The following is a 23,972-nucleotide window of genomic DNA, read 5'->3' as shown; positions in this document are numbered from 1 at the left end:
TAACTAACCTAACTTTCAAACACTAATCAGATAGTCCAAGGGCTTGCCTCTGGCAAGCTGGCCAAGTGCAATGAGTGCCACTGTAGGTTAAAGTGTATCTTTGAAAATTCAAATGAAGTGAAATAAAGTGTAAGTAACAAAAGAGGGATTAGAGATGGGTACCAGAACTGGAAACAAACATGTGTGCTGGGGGAACAGCTTGCCTCTGGCAAGGCATGACTGAGTGAAGTGAGTGCTGTAGTATAAGTCCAGGTTTAAGTCTAACTATGTGTACCGAAAGTGGGATTAAATATGTGTACCAGAAGTGGGATTAAACATGAACTGGGATAAAAAATGTGTACCAAAACTGAGATTAAACATGTGTACCAGGGGGTCCAGGGGGCGTGCCCCTGGCAAGCTGTGACCAGCACCGGAGGCACAGCCAAGCATTAGCGAGTGCCGCGCCGTAGGTGCGGGTCTAAAGCTTGTCTATATAGAATGGCACAATGTTTTTAGCCTTTTGATGGCTGAGTAAGGCTGACTCAGCTGAGTCAGCGATGACAAATCTTATATAATCACTCTGAACCTCACATCTTTATATTGAGCTTGACCTCACACAAGGGGCAAACAGCATTCGTCGCCTGGTAAAAATGTGATAAAATGCAGATAACTATGTTAAATCTTTGATTTCACATTTATAACAAAAAATTGGAGTTAAAAAAGATTAATCATTACTGCAAGTTTTTTGCTGCAGGAAGGTGATATTGAAGATGTAAAATATTTATCAGTCTTTTGCAAGCTGTATAAAATGAATTTCCTACAAAAAATGTCCTCCTGGTAAAGAGATAAAAAAAAATCATGAGCAATAATGGTGATAGGGAGAAGTAAAATACCCATTACCTTTTTTTTGAGTGACAGATGTTCAATAAAATAGTTCACCTATTCAACTCAAAATTTCTGTCAGGGGAATGAGTAACAAAAACAAAAAGTAATTGCTTTGCAAAAACATAAAGTATGGCATCTGTCTATTTGTGGAATAAACATTTAATAAGCATTGCCAAGGGTTTAGATTAAAATTTTATTGCTCGTGATCTTTGAAGGAATGACCGGTAAATATTATACATTGTCGCCGCGGCAAGAAGATAAAGATCGATCACATTTTGCCATGGCAACAATGATGAGGCGACGAGTTATTGTCGTCGAAAGATCGTTCTGACACGAGGAAACAGGAACAAAAACTTAAAATGGTTGCCAAGCAATTAGATGAGCTGGTTTGCGTTGAGTTGAACCTAACCTGAGTTGATCGCTGCGTTTGCGTTGCGCTGGTCGGGGCTGGCCACACATATCACGTGACGAGGTAACAATTGGCACACATTCGTCTTTATGTTAAACAAGCTGGGACAAGAGCTGTGTAGACACTGGGCAAGTCATCTACAACTTCATACATATTGTTGCCGCTCACGTACCTTTATGCAGAACTCACAACGAAAAGAAACGACTTCTACGCAACGAAACAGGGAGGGACGACATATGCTCGTGATTAGCGTGGCTAAAACGACGCTACTCCATATTTAGGACAGCATACAGGACGGTGAGGGAGTACGAGAAGGTGGGCATTGGGATTGGAAAGGGCGTGACCAAGCGGTTGGGCAGCAGGGCTGGAAGTTCTGCTTTCCCATTCGGTCAGTGGTCTCCAGCACCATTCCGGCATTGAAACTCACCGGCCTTTCGTAGAAACGCGCCAAATGCAATGAATCCGTTGGGCTTTGGAGTCAAACTTGGTAAGTCAACGCAGTATTCGCTTGTGAAGGATTCGACGTACGTTTGCTGCCAGAACCTCCCCAACTTTTGGGTTCACGGTCTCCCTGGTCAACACTACGGCTTCACCTGCGGCTTCAAGCGTCGCGGATGCCGCGGGTGTATCTTTCAGCGGATCTTCTTCTCACCTGCAATCAACATCATCATGCGCGGGTGTCATCCGGCGAAATTCCCCCACCAGAACGCAATCGGCCTGAAACAGCGTTGCAACCTGCTTCGGCTGCAAATGTTCTCAAAGCCGATACTTTCCTCAACACCTCTGTTCTGTTGCAAAATTTTCGATCATGCAGTCAACTATAGCGTGAAATCGCTCAAAGAGTTTTCTCACAAACTATAACTTCAATGACTGCTTACCAGCGTATTCTCTACCATTCGTGCCTCGATCGATCTCAATCACTGGGATGTGTTTAAATCGTGAATTGGAATTGTAATTTGTAATTATCCATTAACTAATTACGTGCGTGACTCCAGGTTGCGACCCAGCGAGGCTAATTTAAACGACGAATGTTCATTGTGTGCCAATTGTTCCCTCATCACGTGAAATGCGCGGCCAGCTCCGACCAGCGCAACACCATCGCAGCGATCAACTCAGGTTAGGTTCAACCCAACGCGAACCAGCTCATCTAATTGCTTGGCAACCATTTTAAGTTTCTGTTCCTGTTTCCTCGTGTCAGAACGATCTGTCGACGACAATTACTTGTCGCCTCATCATTCTTGCTGCGGCAAAATGTGATCGATCTTTATCATCTTACTGCGGCGACAATGTATAATATTTACCGGTCATTCCTGCAAAGATCACGAGCAATAATTTTTTTATCTAAACCCTTGGCGATGCTTATTAAATGTTTATTCCACAAATAGACAGATGCCATACTTTATGTTTTTGCAAAGCAATTACTTTTGGTTTTTGTTACTCATTTCCCTGACAGAAAATTTGAGTTGAGTTGGTGAACTATTTTATTGAACTTCTGTCACTCAAAAAAAAGGTAATGGGTATTTTACTTCTCCCTATCACCATTATTGCTCATGATTTTTTTTTATCTCTTTACCAGGAGGACATTTTTTGTAGGATATTCATTTTATACAGCTTGCAAAAGACTGATAAATATTTTACATCTTCAATATCACCTTCCTGCAGCAAAAAACTTGCAGTAATGATTAATCTTTTTTAACTCCAATTTTTTGTTATAAATGTGAAATCAAAGATTTAACATAGTAATCTGCATTTTATCACATTTTTACCAGGCGACGAATGCCATTTGCCCCTTGTGTCAGCTACCCTCCTCAACTCCAGGTAAATATTTCTCTGTATTTTATACATATTTTAAAATGCTCTCTTGCTTGAGAGGCCAGTTTGTAGGCACATACATAGAGGTGTAAATTCTATTTCTGTACAAACTTTCTTACATTGCCTGCTCTTTGTGGTTGAATCTATCAGCTCTGCTCTACAGTCAGAAAATATTTATCATTGGGTGGGTCACCTATCACAATTTTATAGTTGGTTGATCTAATCACTTAGTTCTGTAATCTATCCATCATCATGTTTGGGTTTCTGTTTTCTTCCCCTCTTGCATGTGCAATATTTAATTTCAATTCACTCCAGGGAGAGATTGGGAATGTTACTCTAAACATCCCTGCCTATAATCTTTGGAGGCTTATTATCACATCTGAGAGTATGTTGGATGGGTTTGTTGTTTTATGTCAGAATTTTATCCCTTCACCCCAGCTCTTCATTGGGGAAGTGTTGGATATGTGCACCTCTCAAAGCTATATATTGAAGTATTCTATCTAATTCAATATGTGATTGGAAATTCAAAGATTAGTATTTTTTTTAACTCAGTAAGTTGCTCATAGTTTTATTATTGAAGATTCTCATCATTGGGGAAGTGTTGGATATGTGCACCTCTCAAAGCTATATATTGAAGTATTCTATCTAATTCAATATGTGATTGGAAATTCAAAGATTAGTATTTTTTTTAACTCAGTAAGTTGCTCATAGTTTTATTATTGAAGATTCTCAACAGGCCTGGAGTTATATAGATTTAATAAAATGTATAAATCAGAGAGTTAAAAATCTTCCAGATAAAATGGGGACTTAGAGAGCTGATTTGGGAGAGGACATAGGAAGTTCCACAAATATAAGTAAAGATTTAGTCAATTTATTCCATGGAGATGAGAAACCCAGGAAGAAATAATCTAATTTCTCAAAATTACTAGAAGTCTATAGTTTCTGGCCCAATAGGATTTTGGGAAAGCTGAGGAGGTAAGGGAAGGTCATGTTAGAAATATATTTATTGTATGTGTTGGTGTCTTATAGCATGACAAGAGAGGGTTCGCAGTACAAAAATATGAGAAACATTGGGGCATGGTAGAGCAGTAAGAGATGTTAAATCAGAAGTAGTACCATTTATAAAGATATGTAATAAATATTCAACACTCTGTTTAATGGGTAGTCAGAACCAATTTGAATTTGCAGGATGGTATGTCAAAAAACTGGAGTTAGAGTGCCTGCCCCCAGCATGCTATGACCCATGTTGTAGGAGCAGCCAAGTTATTGGCTATGTGGAAGCAGGGTTTGGGGCCCAACACACTGCACTGTGGACTTGGCACATACAGATATCAGAAAAATTGCCACTGTGATGCAAATTTTATCATATATGTAGATGTACCAGTAATTTACACCAACATATAAAGATTAGAATAAAAAATGTACATGGGGATTGGGATGAAACATGTGTACTGCAACTGGGATTGAAGATGTGTACCAGGGGGTCCAGGGGGCTTGCCCCTGGCAAGCTGGAAAACATCCATGTTTCCCCCTTTAAAAACCCTCTTGCATTTCAAGGACCCATCTTCACCCCCCTCATCTGCGACATGAATAACTTCACCCCCATGACAATCTGGAGTCTGTTGGGTATCCCTCCACCCAACCCCTACCCCGTAGGTTCTGTACATCTCCATTGGTCGTAACCAGCTGATGATTCATCAGAAAGGAACCCGAGTCTGGTATAATATGTGTAGCGGTGGCCTCATGTTTGCAACCGTAGACTCCACCTAGTGTTGCCGAAGTTCAGTCCCGAACTGACAGTTCGGACCGAACTGGCAGAACTGAACTGACGGTTCGGTTACAGTTCTGGTTCCTGTTCGGGCTGGGGGTGTCGGTTCCAGTTCACGGTTCAGCCCTTTGGAAAATTTTGAGAACTGGGTTCGGACCCGTTCGAACTGAACTGAACATGTATATGTCTTGTATATTTTATCGACGAATTTTTGGGCTGTTTCGGAGATTCAATGTGTGCCGGCTAACGCCATATCATCAAACCTTCATCATGATGTCAACGCAACATTCTTGCTAGTCTAGGTTCACGTGTGGGGTCCGAACCGTGGTACAGATATTCGGTATCAGTTGACACACGTGCCGACCACTCAATGCCAAATAGCACGCTCGCGTCAACTAATTAGCAGTTTTTTTTACGCGTCTGCAGCCTTAATTTTTCATCTGTCCTTTACAAAATCCGTTCTACCCTCCATATTCTATAATTTAACTATGTCGGACTCTCCATTTCTCCAGGCTTCCACAAATCCTGCTGCCCACGCCCAACTTGGAGCCAACACTGACTCGGATCCAACACTCTACGACACACCTGATGGACACGCGCTCGTTCGCGGACTGCTCAAGGCTCTCCCATATGATCCTCATGATTATATAATATCAGGGATATGCCCCATTCTAGATGGAAGGGACTTGCTGGCAACGTTGGTGACAGGTGGAGGCAAAACAGGATACTTTGTGATGCTGATGATCGTGATATCTGCGATCGCGAAGGATCCAAGCTGTGCGGGCTCCCGTAAAACATTCCCCAAAGACCCTGCAATGGTTATTATATGCCCCACCAAAGCTCTCCAAGAAACTATGGCAAGTTTTTATAAATTGTTGATCCTTAAAATCATATAAAAACACAATATCAGTCAGCAAGCATTATTGAGCTTGGACTTTCCACTCTTGTAATAAACGGAGATACTTATCTCTCTGCCCTTCAAGTACAAAGAGATCTCTGGAAAGAAGCATGTCAGAAGTTCACGATGATTCTCCTATCACCTGAAGAGCTCTCCAGTGCAGGATTTTCTTCACTTCTTGACAACCCTGAGTTCTCTGCTCATCTTTGTGGTCTAGGAATGGATGAAGCTCACCTGATTTACTGGTGGGGACGAAGCTTTCGCCCCATGTTTCAGCAAATTGGCCTTGTCCGAGCAAGAATGCCGCTCAGAAATGGCCATCGTATACCTGTTGTTGCCGTGACAGCAACACTCAGAGTAGGGGAACCTATGGCGTGTATTTGCAAGGTTCTGGGCCTCATTCCTGGAAAGTATCATTTTCTACGACGTTCCAATGTCCGCAATGATATCCAGCTCATTTTCCGAGAGCTTCAATCTGGTTTGGGAGGATATAATTTTCCCGAGCTTGATTGGCTCCTCGGGGAACATGACAACACCATTGTTTTTTGCAAAACAATTTCCTTGGGTTTTAAAGTTGCCTGTTATCTCTGGGCAAAAGCCAGCCATCTCCCCGATCGATCAAAACACATCCGTATGTTCAACTCTTTGAACTGGCAATCATACAATTCCGATACACTCGGATTTTTGAACAACAACAACCAACAATCCTCAATAACTATTGCCACAGACACCCTCAGTGTTGGCTGGGACAGTAAATTTACTCGGAATGCAGTGATTCTTGGGGAACCAAATGACATTGACGAGTTTTTGCAAAAAATCGGACGCATTGGACGCAATCGGGCAGCTGTACCGTCTCCGCGTGCATTTCTATATTATAGTCGGGGTGCTCTCGCAAGTGCACGGGCTGTTGTGGACTCTGTGGATAAATCAGGGAGCACCAACAGACATTCAACGGACATGCAAAATGGTGATAGCACCGGAGATACTGCGAAAAAATCGAAACGGAAAGCTCCCATCAAAGATGGCTCGGAATCACTCATGGACATCACAATGGCGTGCTTACTGCTAGCCCAATGTATATCCAAAGCCATTGATGAACCTTATGACAACCCCATTGACGATATCCCTTGCATGTGCAAATCCTGCCGTGATAACCCACCTGTTCCTCGACGGCGTAGGTGTAACTGTAGTGGCCCTCAATGCAACCCCGAAAACACACCAGGATCTTCTGTGGCAAGACTTGCAAAGAATGGTTGAAGTAGTATTCCCAAACCCCCTCGTGCTCAAGCAATGTCAAGAGAATTGCGGGCCTATGGAACACGTCGCTTGGAGGAATTGCAATGGCAACTTTTTGATTCAGCAGACGAGTCAAAATACAGCTACCTCGCGCCCTCCGCATTCCTTCCACCTGCCGCAATTAAAGATATACTTGATCACTTCCACCTCATCAAGACAACATCTGATCTGGTTCCCTTTCTTCACAATATCAGCTGCCTTGACCAAGGTGCTCACCAGTCTATGATGGAATTTTTAGATGTCCTCTGGATCGAATTCGAAGCTCTCAGGAAAGCAAAAAAAAATGAGACCTGGAGCTCTGATTCAGATTCAAATACAGATGGCAGTTCAGACATTGACAACAACCACCACGACGAAACAGATGTTGGTGTTACAATTATCTCAGAACAGGAAAATACCCTTGACGTTGAGGAGAAGGAACACAGTTCGGATGGTTCGAAACAACCTTCGCTGCGATGGAAAATTAATTTTGATAAAGCAACTGTTAATGTTTCTCTCTAAAATATATTCTCTTCAGCTGCCACATCCATCGCCTCATCCCTGTCAATCCCGTCAATCCCATCATGCTCTGGTTCTTCACCACACCACATATCTAAATCATCTATAAATTCGTCAATGTTTCGGAACACTAACTCTCCCTCATCAACCTCCATGTAACCAAACGTTGCAGTATCTCCATCAGATTCGTCATCCACGTCGGAAATGTTTTCACTGTCCTCTTGAGGAGCCGCAAGTGTTGGAGAGTCTCCGTGGAGCAGACTGGAAGATGTGTTATGATTTCGAGCTCTAGTTGTCTGCAAAATCCATTGAGCAAGTTTACCCCCAGCAAGTTTTGTCACTCCTCAGGTAAAATCATCAACATCACGAGCTCCATAAATTCGTCCAGGACGACGACTGTGAAGTTCAGTTTCCCGATAAATATTGAGAAGTGTCACAACCTCAGGTTTCAGGTGAGGGGCCTTGTGCTGGCCACCATGTTTGGCAAGCCCAACTGCTTGGCGTAAATCGAGCTTTATGCGAGCAAAATGGTGTAAGTTGCGGGAAATTTTCTGCCGAATAAATTTAGCTCCATACTCGACCCCTTTTTTTTCGACGATAGCCTCGAGCAAGCGATTGAAAAACTCCTGCAGAAAATCAGCAGCCGAAAATCCGCCCTCCTTTCCAGTAAGATTAACGAGAGTGCCGCGCAAAATGACCCCACGGAGTTCAGGACTGGATTCCAACTCGAGACTGCAAACCATCTCTAAAAGATAATTGGTGTATTTCGAGTGACTGGATCCCGCGAAGGTAAAAAGCATGACCTAAAACACCAAGCGTGGCTTAATGTTTGAAAATTTGCGGTCAAACCCCATGATGTACTTTCATGACTTCCCAAACACGTCCCACATCACCTTCTGCAACGGCTTGGGACATTTCACGAGAAATCAACGCGTCGCGCATGAAACAAATTGAGTTAGCGAGGACACGATCACCCCGAAATGATTTTAGCCTCTCAGCATCCTCCTTGGCCTTCTTCGCTTTTTTCGAGGTAGATGCGGATTTCGTTTTGCTTGAGGAATGTGCAGGTGTCGAGTTCGGCAGATTGGGAACACCAACGAGACTGCTTTTATCAACTACAGGTGCTACCCATGGTGTCCCGAGAGGCACCAATCTTGACCACTCACTTGTCCCTGAGATGTCGTTCAGTGCGCGATAATGTGCCCGTGTGCAGGAGAACGTTCGGTGAAGTTTGAGTGCAGTGGCTTCCAGAATCTCAATGTCTGGGATTTTATTTGAGTCCGACAGGGATTTAAAATGCTGAAAGATATTATCGCAACCAAAATGAAGCCTGGCCGTGTTACGTGTTCATCATCAGATTGTGTAAGTTCATTTGATAATTCACGCACCTCCAACAATCGAGCATCCGCATATCGAGAACAAGGTAAAGGAATTCAGCCGAAGGAAAGTAGTCAACTTTTTTCAGGTTCGACGGTGCAGTTCTACCAAGCTGCCCGGCACTGTGACCCAGAGACGAGGGGTCAATGCTAAGAAGTGAATCCCAGTGGGCCTCGTAAGTTCGACTGAGATCTGTCCATTCTGCATGCCAATCCGCTAGAATCGGCTGCAGCAGCCGGAAACTCTCCAAGTCGTCATCATGCATCTGAAGATAAACTTGAAGCTGTATCATCTTCTCGTAAGTCAACCCATCCCCTCCAACAAGAAGCAGCCGACGAAGGTAATCCCCATGCTTCTGACCTATCTGTGAAAAGAAATCAATCAACGCGTCCTTCAAGTCTGTGGTGACCGTCTCGTTTTTTCCACTTGATGCAAGGGGGTGGACTTTAGATGCTCGGGCAGGAAGCCTAAGCCGTGAAGCACGTGTCCGGAAAAGCATAGATACATGAGTCTTCCATTTCGCTAGCTCGGGAATGTAATTAGTGAGTGCCCGGAGCCAATGTAGGGAGGAAACGACGTCGAGATGTGGCTGATCTATCATGTCGATGAGCTGATTGACCGTGAGTTTTGCGCGCTTGTTTTCCGCAAGGCGTTTAAGCTTGTCATCGAGATCGAAGGCTTTGGGATCCATGTCCTCAAGCTCAATGTAAGTTGCTGCAATGCCGATGTTCATTTTATTTTCGCGTCCAATGCGAGGATCGCGTTGACGGAGATAGTTTTGCACGTTGTCAAACTGTAAGACCCCAAACTTTGTAGGGTCACGACCGTGCGAGGTGGTTATTGCAGCTTCCTGATCTGAAAGCCCTTGAAGAGTATTGGATATGGTGCTATACGCTGGCATTTCTCCAATCCGGCTGCCGTAAGCAAAGAGGTTGACTGGTGCAGAGGACGCGAAGTAGAGGAGACCACGCGCGAGAGGCAACAATCGAGCCTCATTGTTACGTGCGAAGTTCAGTGTCGAGATAGCGTGTGTACATACCTGTCAATCTGGTTCTCAGAATTCACGAAGAGTTTTCACAATACAAAGGGAGCTTACAACACTTGTCGGACGACGCGTTCCGACAGTCTTATCTGCACCGTGCTGACCTCGAGACTCTGGCATTGCAATATTCATCATATAATTCCATGTCAATGGCTGGTGCTTCTGTATTACATCGGCTACCTGTGACACCGTAGCAGAGCCTACATCTGCCCATTGGACCGTATCCGACCCTCTCTTCCGTTTGGAGGAAGCATGCAGTCCACTCCCCACCTTCACCGCTTCCTTGGCCTCCCTAACCAACTTCTTCTCGATAAGCTGTGCGGCAAACGAGGTCAACGCAGCCCGAACAGGTTTGATCTCGGTATAAGGTGTGTCGATGGAGTACATCAGGTCCAGGTCGGGCGAACCTTCTGAAATGCGACCGTCCAGGCTCCAAAACCACGCTTCGAGAATGGTGGCTGGAGTGTGCTTTGATGTTCCCTGGAGAAAGTGTTGCGAGTACTTAGAATGTTGGATCGTGCAGTGTATGTTGACTCCGTGCTCGTCTTTTGTCCGAAAGGTGTAATAGAGGAACTCTCCAAGAGTCCAGTGCGCAGCATCCAACACGTTGAATAGACTGTTAAGTTTGTCGTGTTTCGTTTGGCGGGGCGTGTATTGCCGTAGCGTGGTTGGTGTTGCACCTGGAGTGGAACTCAAAGCTGTACTTGGATGCTTTTTCGATGGACCCGATGATGCGGATGGCAAGTTTTCGTCTTGATCTTCTCGAGATCATTTCTTGGTTGTGCGGCGTCGAGAATTGCATGGTGTCAATGGAGTTTCGAGGATAGATTGGAGTATGGATGGCGTGGCGTGATTGGATGGTGTTGGAGTAGCTGGCGCGGTCGATCCAAGCCTGAATGTGGTGAACATGAGCGCGTTCGTGGTGATAAGCAAGACTGAAGTCAGGTGGGCACGCGGTGGCTGTGATATATCGCCTTATAAGGCAATAGTCGACAACCTTGAATTTGAATGTGGGTACCACGGTTTGATGGGCGCGCGTGAAATCAGACCATATATCACTGTCGACCTCCCTTCCCCTTAAAAGAGACAAACGTGATATTTATAGGGCTGACTACGGGAGACTACATTCTTGCCGACTATAGCGCCTTGAAAGGGAAAGCCCCGGCTCAACAAGTTGGGATAAAGTGTGCCAAGATCCTCTCAAAAACGTCAGGGTGGCTGAGGAAAATAACCAATTCCCTGGGGATCTATAATCCTGCTTCAACATCACCATTTGTTGTGCTGATTTCCACCTTATAGGTTTGTCAAGGTCTCGTTGCCATCTTTATATCCACACAATGGTATCTGTCCAACACGGTGAGTTGAAGATTCTGGCATCCAGAACGACAAACTATAACTTTCCCTGTCCAACGTCCCTTCCAACACTTCTGCGTTGCTTCTGCGTCTCCTTCTCCTGTCCGCATCGTCTCTGCACAGTCGGGTAGCGCAAACCGTGGACAGCCTACTCTTATTGAGGCTGAACATTGATTTCTAGCATTCTAGAAGGCGTTGTCTACTCACAAAGGTAAGTTAGTTATTCTCGTTCACGACAACGAGCTCTTTCTCCCCGCTTAGCCGACATCTTTCCCCTACTTCCCGAAGTTCCTGTACCGCCATTGCCAGCTCCATCCGCCAACTTGCCATGTCATCGACGTTGCATCCAGCCACGTCATTTTCTCGTGAGCGTGATCGTCGAGGATGCCGTTATCCGGACTCAAGTGCACGCGACTTGTTGCCGAAGCTAATCGTTGATTTCGTGGGATTGACAACTAGAGACCCCCCTTGTAGATATGTGGTCATTATCAATAACGAAAATGAAGGCTTACTGGTTACCTGCTGTACGAGGCCATTATTATCGTCCATAAGAATGAAAGCAAACCGTCGTCCTTGCCAACCGCCATGTTCGTGAGGTTGCACAACATTGGATTTGAGATGAAGTCCTAGGGAAAGGTCAGCGATGAAAGTTAACTGGCGTGTGTGCGTGCTTACTGTCATTGGCTCCTCTGTAGCTTCTGAACGAGCTTTTTCGAGTGTGTACTTAATAATCGCATGGAGCCGCTTCTTTTTGGCTGGGTGCAAATTTTCAAGCACACTTACAAAATGCACCTTCTCGACGCTTCAATTGAGGCTGATGCTCAGCCAGAACGTAGATATATTAGTAGTTGCTAGAGTACATAATCCCCCTTATGGAGACAAATTACCATTTTTTTCTGCCAGTTCGGCAGTTCGAACTGAGAACTGAACGGAACTGAACAGGAAAGAACGGTTCTTACCAGTTCAGTCCTGTTCGGTCCTCAGTTCTGCTCAGAGGTTGTCAGTCCAGTTCTCGGTTCTCGAAAAGTGCCAAAGAACCGAACTGAACTGAACTTTGGCAACACTAACTCCACCGGCAGGTTGCCAGACATGAGCAATCCCCTTTGTACTTCCTTTTTCCCACTAACATGGTGATTAGGGGACGATACTCTTGACCATCATCGATGACGACGGCGAGAGGGTTACCTTACCGTACGTCCTTTTTACTCTATCCAAACCCCCATTTCACCTATTATGAAAGGGCATGTGGCGTAACACGGGTCTCTTAATACGTCATACCATTACCACCTGTATCTTTTTACTTAAAAAAAAAATTCATGTCGAGCCTTGTTTGAAAGCCCGGATGAGCAGAACTGATCTGAAAGGCTGGGTGCAACCAGACAGGAAAGACCACGATCCTATCCTAATGGCAGTTATGACCCTGACATGTTGACAGACGTCCCTGTTCTACGTAATAAATAAATCCATGCCCGAGCCTCATGTTTTGCCAGTTAAAAGTGTCAAAAATCCTTTTTTTTGTTCATGACTGCCCCCGATTTCTTTCAATATACAAGGGATCTAGCTCGATACTTCAGAGGCCGGTTGCGGTCTTTACATAGCCCAAGCGTTCCTCGTCCTGCTCCACCACCATGGTTGAAGCCAGAGGCCCAAGCATCTGTTGAAAGGGTAATTAACATGCTTGAAGAAGCATTCAAATCTTCATGTATGTCTCACTTCTAGCCGGCCGATCTTCACTAAGTTTTGGACAGATACGACTACTTGGGACGTCCGGGACTATGCTGCGGACGTGTCACTGAGACAGAGTGGAAGCAATGAGGAGTTGGAGAAGAAACTCTTGGCACGATTCCCACCGATCTACGAAACAGCTGGGTCCGATATCCCCTACCTCGATCAACTGTGCCATATAACCGACTGGCAGGGTCACATTTTACTTTGGTACTTTCCTGAAATGTTCTCAGAACAGCTTCGGGTAATTACTTTCACTTCATTACACCCTTAGACTTTCCTCACTTTACTAGACATTTATTTGGGATCACACAGGTTCTTTGAGCCCCAAAAAGAGAAGTAATGGGACTTGGCGGGATCACCACCCTGAGAATGAAGGGGTCACTGGGGTTGTAAATTTATCACCCAGCTGGTTTTCTCAAGGACATGAAGGTCCCGAGGATCCACTGCGCGCATCAGCCGATATTCAGGAACCTGCCAATTCAACCTACCTCCAGAATGTCCTATTGGCCAATGCAATTGTTGGCGCAATCTATGCCATCATACAACCTGATCTTTTTGAGTCCGGTTTAGCCACCTTTGAGAAGCTTGCCAATCATGCTGAGGCATTGGATGATCCTATCAATATTGCTCTTCGTGTTTGGGCCACTCCCTTCACCGGTCTTTCAGTCATCCTGAACCGAGAGACGATTGATCACCAAGATCTAAAGGGGTATAGGGAGTCTTTTGACTTGTTGCTCACCATCGGAAACTACACAGGAGGCTGGTGTCACTTAGCCGGGCTCGGGTTTAGCCTTGTTTATGACCCTGGGACGGTTGTTGCCTTGGCCGGCAATGTTTTACAACATGGTGTTTGTCCTGTGCTGGGTGACCGGGCCTGTTTAGCTCACTTTTGGCACAAAAAGGTTGGGGAAAGGCTTGGGGTGAAGAGGCCTCAGTGGTTGACCATGGCAGACTTGATATATAATTTGTCTGGTAACTAATAAATAATGAATTACAAATCCGACCCAAACTTGCTCGGCCTCAGCACCAATATGTTCAAGGAGACGGGGGGCTTGACAAACCCGATCCCGGGCTTTCTCCACCTGGGTTTCTATGTGCTGAAAACCGGTTCTTGTGATACCTCATTAGGTCAATAAGAGCAGACTGCTGTACAATTTCCTCCCAAACCGAAATCTCATTGGTGACCCACTCTTCCTCGGCCTCAGCACGCTTGATACGTTCAAGGAGACGATCCCGAGCATTCTCCAACTGGGTCTTGATGTGCTGAACTTTGGCCGGTGTCAGCATGGAGGTGTCAGTGTCCGGGTACTTGATTGGCAAACCACCCTTTGCCATCCATCTGAACCAATTGTATGACCTTTTCAGAAGTTGGTCGACGCCCCCTGGTGGAAAGGTGATGCGAGTATTCCACCATGCAAACTCGTATGCAGGCCGGATACGGTCATCCATGAAGGCTTCCTGAGGGTGCAGTGGGTTACCCTGGAGACAGGACTTTAAAAAGGGAGGGACGATAAACTGGCAGGAAGGTGAGCTCAAAGAGAAAAAATCTGGGGCAAAGTTTTACTTTATGCCCATAGGCGCATGCCATGCTGAGAGTCGCTATAATGAAACCCTAACCAAAGGAATGAGTTTAGCCGGGCGTGGCAAAATAAAGCTCACCTGTTTGGCCAACATGTACTCCAACCAACAATTCTCGAACTCGGGGTCAATGGGGTTTTCGAGCTTCAATGTCAAAATGGCTCTGAATCGAGAGGACCAGTAGCAAAGTACCTCCTGGAACTCTTGCTTGTCCTTCCAGAGGAGATTAGCCACTACAGAAGAATTTCTGGTAAAAGCTGGAGGCCGTATCTTCAGCACCTCGTCAACCCATTGCTCTGCTCAGCAGGGGTCAAATGACAGGTGTTCTTTTGCATACATGGTGGACAATGAGAAAGAATAGTTTGATTCAACTAGGATTAGGTAATGCAATGGCCTCGCACATGACCCCAGGATTTATAAGTTCTTCGGTGGCCTGGAAGGCCAGTTCTTTCCACATACTGATTTGCCCCTTGGCAAAGCATACATGTCCCGGCTTGTCTGGCACCAAGTCCCTCAGCCCAGCCCACTCCCTTGCTTTGTTGATGAAATAGAGGCGGGTCCAGTTCATTTCGTTTGGGATCAAGGTATGCTCTTCTGACCACCGGTCATATCGAGCTTTTGCTCTGAGCCAATTCACCCGATATACTTTAATTTGTCTGGTTTCAATTCATGTAGAGTAATAAAAGTGACTGGATCTGACCTTGTTCCATGTATGTTGAACCCGACGAATCATCAGCCACAGCCATATTCCAGAACCATGGCAGAGCAATATTTCTTTTAGTGTTTGAAAGTCCGGTCCGGTCCGGTCTTTTGGTGCCTAGTGCCTTAGACCGTAACCGTAACCGGTCCTTCCAATTCCAGAAACCTCAAAAAACCGGACCGAACCGCAACAGACCGGTCTTTTGCGGTCTTTTGCGGTTACAAGACCAGTTTTGACCGGTTCCAGTCTTAACCGGTTTGTGGTGTACTTTACACTCCCCCACACACTCCGGTCAGACTCCAGATGGACTCCATTCAGTCCAGGTGGAGTCTACCTCAAATAGAACCAAATGTATATTTTTTGGATCATCAAGCTGGAGTCCAGATGGAGTCTGCATAGACTCTGTCTGGACTCTCTCAAGGAATGTTGTGGAATTTTAACAAGTCAGACCTCCTCCTACCTCAAAATTCCATACAAAATTCATAGGTGAACAGATATTGTATTGATAACTGTATATATAACTATATAGAAACAAAATTGAAGTATATTTAGTAACTAAATAAGTTAATTTTAATATATTCTATGTTACAGAGAGGGGAAGGAGTGGGGGGGAGGGAGTGGTGATCAGGGAGGGAGGGGGGAGGGAAAGGGGAAGAAGAATGGAGGGGGGAGGGAAAGGGAGAAGGGAGAGAGGAATGGAGGGGGGAGGGAAAGGGAGAAGGGAAAGAGGGAGGGGTTGAGAGGAATGGAGGGGGACAGAGGAATGGAGGGGGACAGAGGAATGGAGGGGAAGGGAAAGGGAAAAGGGAGGATGGAATGGAGGGAGAGTGGAAGGGAGAGAGAGGGGGGAGAGAGAGGAGTGGAGGGGGGAGAGAGGAATGGAAGGGGGAGGGAGTGGTGAGCAGTATGGGAGGGGCTGGTGAGTAATGAAGGGGGCAAGGAGTGGTGGTGCTTGGCCCTCGTCGCGTCCTGCGTGGGCATTGTGTTGTCGTCCCAGGGCGGCCGTTCGTCGTCGTCGTCGCGTGTCGTTGTTGTCGCGTGTCGTTGTTGTCGCGTGACGTGGTCGTTGTCGCGTGACGTGGTCGTTGTCGCGTGTCGTTGTCGTCGCTGTTGTCGTCGCGTGTCGTAGTCGTCGTCGTTGTCGTCGCGTGTCGTCGTTGTCGCGTGTCGTCGCTGTCGTCGTTGTCGTCGCGTGTCGTCGTTGTCGTCGTGTGTCGTCCTTGTCGTCGCGTGTCGTCGTTGGTGCGTGTCGTCGTCGTCGCCGCGTGTCGTCGTCGTCGCCGCGTGTCGTCGTCCTCGCGCGTCGTCGTCCTCGCGTGTCGTTGACACGTCATCGTGTCGTGGGTGGTGCTGGGTCGCCGTTGCCATCCTGTCGTCGGCCTTGGTGGTGGTGGTGGGCCGTTGTTGGCATTGGTGGGGTGTGTTGTTGTTGCGTGGGGTTGCCGTTGTCGTGAGGTCGGTTTGAGTGATCAAGTGTTCAATTCCCGGTCATGGCATTCTTTTTTCTTTCTCTAATAATAACAATAATAAACAAACAGAAATTGTAAACTCCTGCTGGACTCCATCTGGAGTCTGGCTGGTTGACTGTGTTATGAGGTGGAGTCCATGCAGTCCAGATGGTGGACCCGGAGTCCAGCTGGAGTCCTATGGAAAGCAAGACTGATCTGCTCGGAATTCTCGGTTGCCGACTGATGGCCGCATATTTGCTAAGTAATATAATTGATTTGTGGTATTTGCACCACAATTACATAATATACAGCTATGTTGTTCAAGTGCCTTTCTTCATGGTCTACTCGATGCCTTCATCATGTAACAGGCAAATTACATCATGGCCTTGCTTGCTCGTCTGATATTCCACTTCAATTTATCCCAGGGCTTGACAGTTATATGAGTGTCCTTGTGATTTTTCCTGACAAGTTAATTTAAGGGTACAACTTGCATTTCTATGCGGCACTGTTTTCTTCAGCCAGCATTGAATCTAGTCACATGAATTATATATAAATAATCTTTCTTCTGTGGTGGATGATGAGTCCATCACCCATTTTGCCATTCACTGGAAAAGACTAAAGAAATTTACTATCTTGTTGTGGTCTATTCTGCCTGTAAAAAATATGCATTATTTTCTTGAAGGTCTCTTCAATGGAAGTATGATCCCCACCCCAGGAAATCCTGCAGGAGAGTGGGTTATTTATCAAAAGTGACTGAGGAACAAGACTCACCAGTTCAACAATGTCTCTCATGTTTACATCCAGTCCAATGGTAATTGATTTCATCTTGAGGTTTAAAATTCCTTCTTTCACTTCTCAATCAGGTGGACCAATCAACATATAGAATGTGATCAAGTCTTCTGGGGCACATCACAGTGTCCTATCATCAAATAAATTATCACAAACAACACTGGGTGTTGGGGAGTTTCATGATAACTTGGAGGCAGTTGTTTGCTGCAACAACAATGCCCACAATTTCTTGCATAGGGGTGCTCATGGTAGCCATTTTTGATTCATTTTTTGTTCATTTTTGTAGACATAGAACATCAAAAATGAAGTGAAAAATGGCTACTGTGAACCTGCCCTCCTTGAAATTTTCGAAAATGAGATAAAAAATGAGTGAAAAATGGAACAGCCCATTTTTCGGCACCCTGGCAGCCTTGAACTCTGCACCTTGTTGCAGACCCCACCTTATCTTATCATTTCTCCAATAGTATCTGTCAGCTGCAATTCTTCCCTGAGCCTCAACTAATTGGTTTTCAGTCTATTAAGAGTAATTTATTTTGATTTTTTTGCTCATTCTGCAGTGCAAACGGTGAATAGAATAAAGTGGTTGTCATATCGGGAAAAAAGAAAAAGAACAGACAACACTGAAACACCCTTCAGCAACTTGAAACCTGAACACAAAAAATGGATGAAAAATGGATGAAAAACAGAAACACATCAAAAATGGACACAATGGCTGTTTTTGAAAAATGGCATTTTTGGGATCATTTTTGATGTGTTTCTTTGCCCGTTTTTGATTCTATTTTTCAGAAAAACGAGATGAGAAATGAGATGAAAAATGATTCAAAAACAGTAACTGTGAACGGCACTAATGCCATCCACCCAGTTTGTTTGATAAACTAGTTACCACAACATCATGTGCAAGATGGCATTGCTAATAGAAAGTATGTGAAGTTGTGAGTGTGTCTATTCAAAATTATGTGGGGAGAAGCCTCACATCCTTTTCTGAATATTTCCTGAATACCTCTTTCTGAGTCAGCCACAAATTGATTCAAAAGNGTGCAAGATCACAATGAGTCTGCATGAAAATTTGCACAAAATCATACTCATCTTGGGACTTTGGCAGTGACAAAATTACTCTGCTTTCACAAGCACAACCATCCCTGCATGGTCTGAGATGCCACCAGATGCCATTCCATGATTGGAGGCTAGTCTACTGTCATCTGAGAGCTGTGTGAGGCTATAGGGTGGGCTTTGTTGCACCTGGAAGCATTGTAGTGTATTGGATGCAGCAAAACTACTTTAGCACTGACATAGCCATGCACTCAAGATGCTAATGCTTGGAGGTTGGTTGGAGGATCATTGTGTGATGTTTCTTCAAGGAAGTATGTGCAAATGTGCCTCAGTGTTGGTGTATTTTGTCAATTTGAGCCTGAAACATCTTGGGAACATCAAATAAGTTGATTTAAATCTGTAATTACATTGCAGAATTACTGATATTCTTTAAATTAATAAGATACCCAGTAATGATATGTGTTCCGACAGTGCCAATACTTGATGGATGTTAGACGGCAAGACTTGGGCGATGGCTCCGTGAAATTCTTCATTGCAGATTGCATAATTATGGTACAAATACCATGAATCAATTATATTACTTAGCAAATATGCGGCCATCAATCGGCAACCGAGAATTCCGAGCAGATCAGTCTTGCTTTCCATAGAGTCCAGGTGGATTCTAGACTAACATTTGGCTGGGTTGCCACCAAAGAAAAAATTAGAAAAAATACTGGATGAACAGCAGTAATCCATCTGGAGTCCGCCGGAGTCCATCTGGAGTCCAACCGGAATATGTGGGGGAGTGTAAAGTCCTCGGTTTGTGACTGATCTAGACCGGTTTTTTGTAGGGGCAATGCAGCAAAATTCTATGTGGTTTAATGTACGAGGGGGTTAGCATACATGACTTGATTTAGACTACCATTTCCGTATCCAACTCCTGATCCCAAACCAAGGAGGCATTATCATCGTCAAGCATCTCTTCAAACTCAAGGAATGGTTCAACCTCCTCCTGCTGAAAAGCTGTCCACGCAGCCATATCATACAGGTCAGGTCTCCAAGCAGACCCCATTATCACCAGTTGTTCAAAGACTCTTGAACCCAGGCACGCGCGGCAGTCTGTCGCAATTTGTTTGCTGCCCGAAAATAAACACTCACAGGGAACGGACAAAGCTTGAGATGGGAGGACGTCGAGCGCGATACGTGCCAGTGTAGGGTATAATGTTGCATTGTTCTACAGAATGACGTGAGTGACGAAGAAGATTCTAAAGAAATTCCTTACCTGCCACCATTCAATGAGATCGGTGTTCTTGGTCACATCCCGTTGCATTGTACTCAAATAGCGGCATAACTCCGCTACCCAGCCCTCTATCATGTCGGCAGTGAGAAGCGTCTCACGATGTTTATCGAATTCTGACACGTCGTCATCATTGGCATCCTGGGTTCCAGTACCTCTTTGATTGGGAGTAGTGCGGGGGCGAGCGTTATAGTATTTGGCCATCTAGTTTAGTACACGTTAGCGTAATAATTTTGTGTAAATAGATTCTAGAATGAGCGACGTACGGTTCTCTCCACTATCTTTCTGGCCTCGTCTTGCCAGTCTTTTGCATCAGGGTTTCCTGCCGCAATTTCCGCTGCTTGTTCGTCAGGACCACCCCAAGCCATCTTGATGTAGGCAAGCTTGTAATAAGGATGAAGCACTTCAAATAGTTTATTAACATGTGTCTTGCCATGAGAGGAAGGAAAGCCTTACCGAGAGCCAGTACAAAACTGGGCTTTTCATCGAGGTGGGAATAGTACTTACCCACCTTCTCGAGGCCATCGTTGAGCGCGTCCTTGTACAGCGCATGTTTAGGGCTATCTTGCTTCTTCTCCCATGCCGATTGGAGTTGCTCAAGCACGGGAAGTGCGCGCCACAGGGTTGGCTCCTGTTCCGAAGAAAAATATTGTTGAATCCGGTTTGAATCCTAGTGAATTTCGTTAGTATCCCCTCTTGTAGCCAAATGAAATGACGTTACCGCAAGTATATCGCGTGCATCGATTACTCTTGCCCAATCTGACTCGACCATCTTGAAGGCAGACCAGGGTATGTGTTTCAGGAGACGATTATTGCGCCGCAACGTCGTAATCGGGCCATACATCTCATCCGCTGAGCTAACAAATAATCCGATTGGCTGTCAATGAGGTATCAACAAGATGAACATGTAATAAAAATAGTAATAGTAATACGTACCTGACACAGTTTATTGGCCTGGTCGAGCATTTTGTATGCTGTCCCCCAGCGAATATTACTATGTAATGGTATCTTCAGAGCTTCAGGGACTCCGCAACGGATCTGTGTACTGTGAAAGTATTCAATACACTGGCCAGACGCTTGAATCTGAGCGTAGATTTCATGAGACAATGTGTGAAGTTTCAGGGAGACGAGTAATCTTACCTTGATTGCAAGTGTCCGGATCGCAGCAATCACATCAAGGGAGCCGCCTAGAACACGATTGTCAGCTCGGGTGGGATCATATTCCCAGATGGCTGTCGCATTTTCGACAGCCGCAATCTTTGTGATGTGGCCCATCACGTCAATGTTCCCAAGGTTGACAACGTGTCCGAGGCAACTATGGACAACAAAATTCAATCAAGGGGAATGGAAATGAATGAACAAAATGTACGGTAACTGTTGCTCATCACTATTCCATTCGAGGCCTCGCCGGGTGTGAATATCCTCAATTGTTTTGCAGGTGGTATTGTTATTTCCCGTGTTATCCAATGTTGCTGTATATAGCTGATCAGAATAATATCAGCAGGGTCAATGACAAGCGACAGGATGACAAGCGACAGGACAAACCTTTGTTCCGGTTTTGTCCATAATCCCAACACGGTCGAGCAGACCTACAGAATATCTTCCGAGGTTCTCCCCGCTATGCCCACCTGATAACGCCTTGAACCCAATAACGGCCAATTTCAGCTTCCACTTCCCATCCGTCACTGCAATCCAATGCGCAGTCATTCCTTGAAAGCCCGCCTTCGTCGTATCGGCTGACCATCCGTCTTGAGTTATCGACACTTTCCCAGGAGCTGCCTAAGGTAAGTCGTCAGCATTATCCGAGGCATCGAAAAATGAAGTTCTTACGGTTATTTCTTTCTTTAGCAACTTCATGTGTTTGGTAAATTCATTGTGGAGGTGTATTTTGGCGTCGTAGGAACTGGGAAGGTCGTTAGTCGTCGATTTCGGCCTCATCGCTACCAAGGCATTTCGAAATGCAAGGTTATCGGCCAGAGCAAGTGGCTATAGGTGCGTAACACGTCATTTATCTGAATAGAACATCAACGAATGACTTACTTGGTTATTAGTTGCAATCAGCTTCGTGACTGCATGGAGCGCTGCCTCCCTTGTGAACTCCCGCGGTCCTGTAACGGTCTTGAAGTCTAACAGCTGTTGCTGCTGCTTCTTCGTCAGCCAACCTCTCTGTTTTGCATCCTTCTCCTCCTCCATGGTCTTCCAGATATCTCGAGGTATGGCCCAATGGCTCATTGGTATGTTTTCTTTTTCGCATTTTTGCTTGTAAAGATCGTAATGCTGACGGATATGTGCACGACATGAAGAATTTCCTCCCTTAAGGAAGGCCTTGCGCTTCCCATAGGTTTTGACGAATGCCTCGTCACCCCTGGTCGGTAAGTAAGCATCTCCGTGGAATGGTAGCGCAATGGCTTACTTGCAAACAGTACACCAACGTCCTACCAATGTATCATACTTGTCGGCACTTGTCTTGAACTTCACGGTGACTCTGTCAGTCATTATAGTGAGGAGGTCGAGCATTGATTCCTTTTTTACAGGTTTTTCTTGGAGGTCAGCTCCACGTTGGTGGTCATTGAGACTGTCATCCTAGGGTATGGTAAGTCAACGAAGCTTGTATCAGGTGATAACGCTAACCTCTTGTTCATCAGCAGGTTGCTCATCATCAACACCATCATCCACTTCCTCAACATCCTGACCAGGCCGTTCGTCATTGTCGGCCACCTCCACTTCGTCTGAACCTGAAAGCTCGATACGCTGATGCTTTCCGCCTTTCTTCTTGGGTCGGCGTGGTGAATCGGAGTCGCTAGCTGAGGAAAATTCGTCGTGTTCGGGGCCGCTCTCGTCGTCAGAGCCCCTTGTTGCCCTTTTGCGGGTGCCCTGTGTCGTCGCTGATTTTGACTTGCTCTTCCCCGCGCGTGGCTTACCCTTTGGCTTGGGATCATGGAGTCTTGGTGGTATCCCTTTAGCAATAGTTCGAGTGGTAATAGGCATGGTAGAGTTGAGACTGCCGTGTATTTAAATTTTCATTGACAGCAGCGGTATACTATTTGGCAACGCATTATCAAAGGTTCCTATCAAAAACATAGAATTTGAGGTAAATATATTCCAAGTTGTAAGCTTGGCCACACCACAATTTGAAGGCTCAAAAGACCGGTCTTTAACCGGTTAAACCGGTTTTTGCCCGGTCTTGAAAATTTGGAATTCATAGAGGACCGTAGACCGAACCGCGGTTACGGTCTTTGTCGGTCCTCATAATTTGCGGTCTTCATCAGTCACGGTCCGGTCTGGTCACGGTTTTTTTCCAGTCCTGTGACCGGACTTCCAAACACTAATTTCTTTGACCCTGGGCGTTGCCATCGTATACCGTAGTTAGTGCCCTTGTATCTTTTTTCCCTATCGGCTTGTATCGGTCACAAGTGCCCTGAGGAGCATTGAGCTGATTAAGAGCCCATCGAGCTTGGTTGTATGCCTGGAGAGCACTTTTCATATCGCGATCCGATCCTTGTACAGCATCGTAAGCCCGAGTTACACGTTTTTTCGATTTCTTGGCTCGAATTCTCTTCCAATCAAGGAATGACTTGTAACCGATGGCTTCCCGTAAATGCTTCAGAGCGTTATTTGCCTGGGCCACTCTCAATTCTATCTCTACACACCGGGCTTCTCCCAGTGATGTAGGGAGGAGGGCTGCTTGAAATGAGGATGGTAAGAGGATTTGTTGATGTTCGGCCGATCCATATCCCTGATCAGGCAAACTGGGTATGCTCGGTGCTGGGGTTTCCTCTTCATCACAATAGCTCCAGTCATCGACATCCACAATATCCTCTGAGAGCGGTGGATCATGAATAGTTCCTTCATTAATTTCCAAGTTGGGAAAATGGCCTTGACTGGCCTCGGAAAACTCTTCAAGTCGCTTGGACAGCTTCTCTCAACGTTTCATTATCTCCAGCTTCTGATCGGCACTTGGACGACTGCCTTGAGCCTTCACAAAGGCGGCCAATTCGGCTCTGTATTGTTCAATGTTTGAATCTAGCAATATTTGACTTTACTCACTGGGCTTCCTGAATTTTGATGCCGGTGTTTACCCATCCA

General features: G+C 45.5%; 8 protein-coding genes across 8 annotated transcripts; 3 read left to right on the top strand and 5 right to left on the bottom strand.

The window, feature by feature from the left end:
* Positions 1–3,337: 3,337 nt before the first annotated feature.
* Positions 3,338–4,437, top strand: LACBIDRAFT_324618 (uncharacterized protein; the record flags this gene model as incomplete). The annotated part of the gene is made up of 7 exons (XM_001878365.1): positions 3,338–3,470; positions 3,524–3,636; positions 3,761–3,781; positions 4,040–4,060; positions 4,115–4,173; positions 4,251–4,277; positions 4,338–4,437. 7 exons carry the CDS (start codon positions 3,338–3,340, stop codon positions 4,435–4,437), a joined length of 474 nt encoding a protein of 157 aa, XP_001878400.1.
* Positions 4,438–5,341: 904 nt separating this feature from the next.
* LACBIDRAFT_315480 (uncharacterized protein) lies at positions 5,342–7,008 on the top strand (the record flags this gene model as incomplete). Its single annotated transcript, XM_001878364.1, has 2 exons — positions 5,342–5,710; positions 5,764–7,008. The coding sequence occupies 2 exons, from the start codon at positions 5,342–5,344 to the stop codon at positions 7,006–7,008; spliced, it is 1,614 nt and encodes a 537-aa protein (XP_001878399.1).
* Positions 7,009–7,544: 536 nt separating this feature from the next.
* LACBIDRAFT_324616 (uncharacterized protein) lies at positions 7,545–10,766 on the bottom strand (the record flags this gene model as incomplete). The annotated part of the gene is made up of 7 exons (XM_001878016.1): positions 7,545–7,841; positions 7,908–8,348; positions 8,407–8,875; positions 8,934–9,961; positions 10,019–10,144; positions 10,235–10,580; positions 10,645–10,766. 7 exons carry the CDS (start codon positions 10,764–10,766, stop codon positions 7,545–7,547), a joined length of 2,829 nt encoding a protein of 942 aa, XP_001878051.1.
* Positions 10,767–11,744: 978 nt separating this feature from the next.
* Positions 11,745–11,998, bottom strand: LACBIDRAFT_315477 (uncharacterized protein; the record flags this gene model as incomplete). Its single annotated transcript, XM_001878015.1, has 3 exons — positions 11,745–11,784; positions 11,837–11,943; positions 11,993–11,998. The coding sequence occupies 3 exons, from the start codon at positions 11,996–11,998 to the stop codon at positions 11,745–11,747; spliced, it is 153 nt and encodes a 50-aa protein (XP_001878050.1).
* Positions 11,999–12,838: 840 nt separating this feature from the next.
* LACBIDRAFT_315476 (uncharacterized protein) lies at positions 12,839–14,025 on the top strand (the record flags this gene model as incomplete). The annotated part of the gene is made up of 3 exons (XM_001878363.1): positions 12,839–13,019; positions 13,066–13,286; positions 13,336–14,025. 3 exons carry the CDS (start codon positions 12,839–12,841, stop codon positions 14,023–14,025), a joined length of 1,092 nt encoding a protein of 363 aa, XP_001878398.1.
* Positions 14,026–14,080: 55 nt separating this feature from the next.
* Positions 14,081–14,719, bottom strand: LACBIDRAFT_315475 (uncharacterized protein; the record flags this gene model as incomplete). Its single annotated transcript, XM_001878014.1, has 3 exons — positions 14,081–14,560; positions 14,610–14,657; positions 14,705–14,719. The coding sequence occupies 3 exons, from the start codon at positions 14,717–14,719 to the stop codon at positions 14,081–14,083; spliced, it is 543 nt and encodes a 180-aa protein (XP_001878049.1).
* A 271-nt stretch (positions 14,720–14,990) lies between these two features.
* LACBIDRAFT_315474 (uncharacterized protein) lies at positions 14,991–15,369 on the bottom strand (the record flags this gene model as incomplete). Its single annotated transcript, XM_001878013.1, has 2 exons — positions 14,991–15,268; positions 15,324–15,369. 2 exons carry the CDS (start codon positions 15,367–15,369, stop codon positions 14,991–14,993), a joined length of 324 nt encoding a protein of 107 aa, XP_001878048.1.
* Positions 15,370–23,211: 7,842 nt separating this feature from the next.
* On the bottom strand, positions 23,212–23,969 carry LACBIDRAFT_315472 (uncharacterized protein; the record flags this gene model as incomplete). The annotated part of the gene is made up of 2 exons (XM_001878012.1): positions 23,212–23,802; positions 23,934–23,969. 2 exons carry the CDS (start codon positions 23,967–23,969, stop codon positions 23,212–23,214), a joined length of 627 nt encoding a protein of 208 aa, XP_001878047.1.
* Between the last annotated feature and the right edge of the window lie 3 nt (positions 23,970–23,972).

The sequence above is a fragment of the Laccaria bicolor genome, genomic scaffold, assembly GCF_000143565.1.
Source record: "Laccaria bicolor S238N-H82 LACBIscaffold_6 genomic scaffold, whole genome shotgun sequence".
NCBI classification, from domain to species: Eukaryota; Fungi; Basidiomycota; class Agaricomycetes; order Agaricales; family Hydnangiaceae; genus Laccaria; species Laccaria bicolor.
Note: the sequence above shows the minus strand (reverse complement) of the source record. Positions and strands in the feature narration are given on the sequence as shown.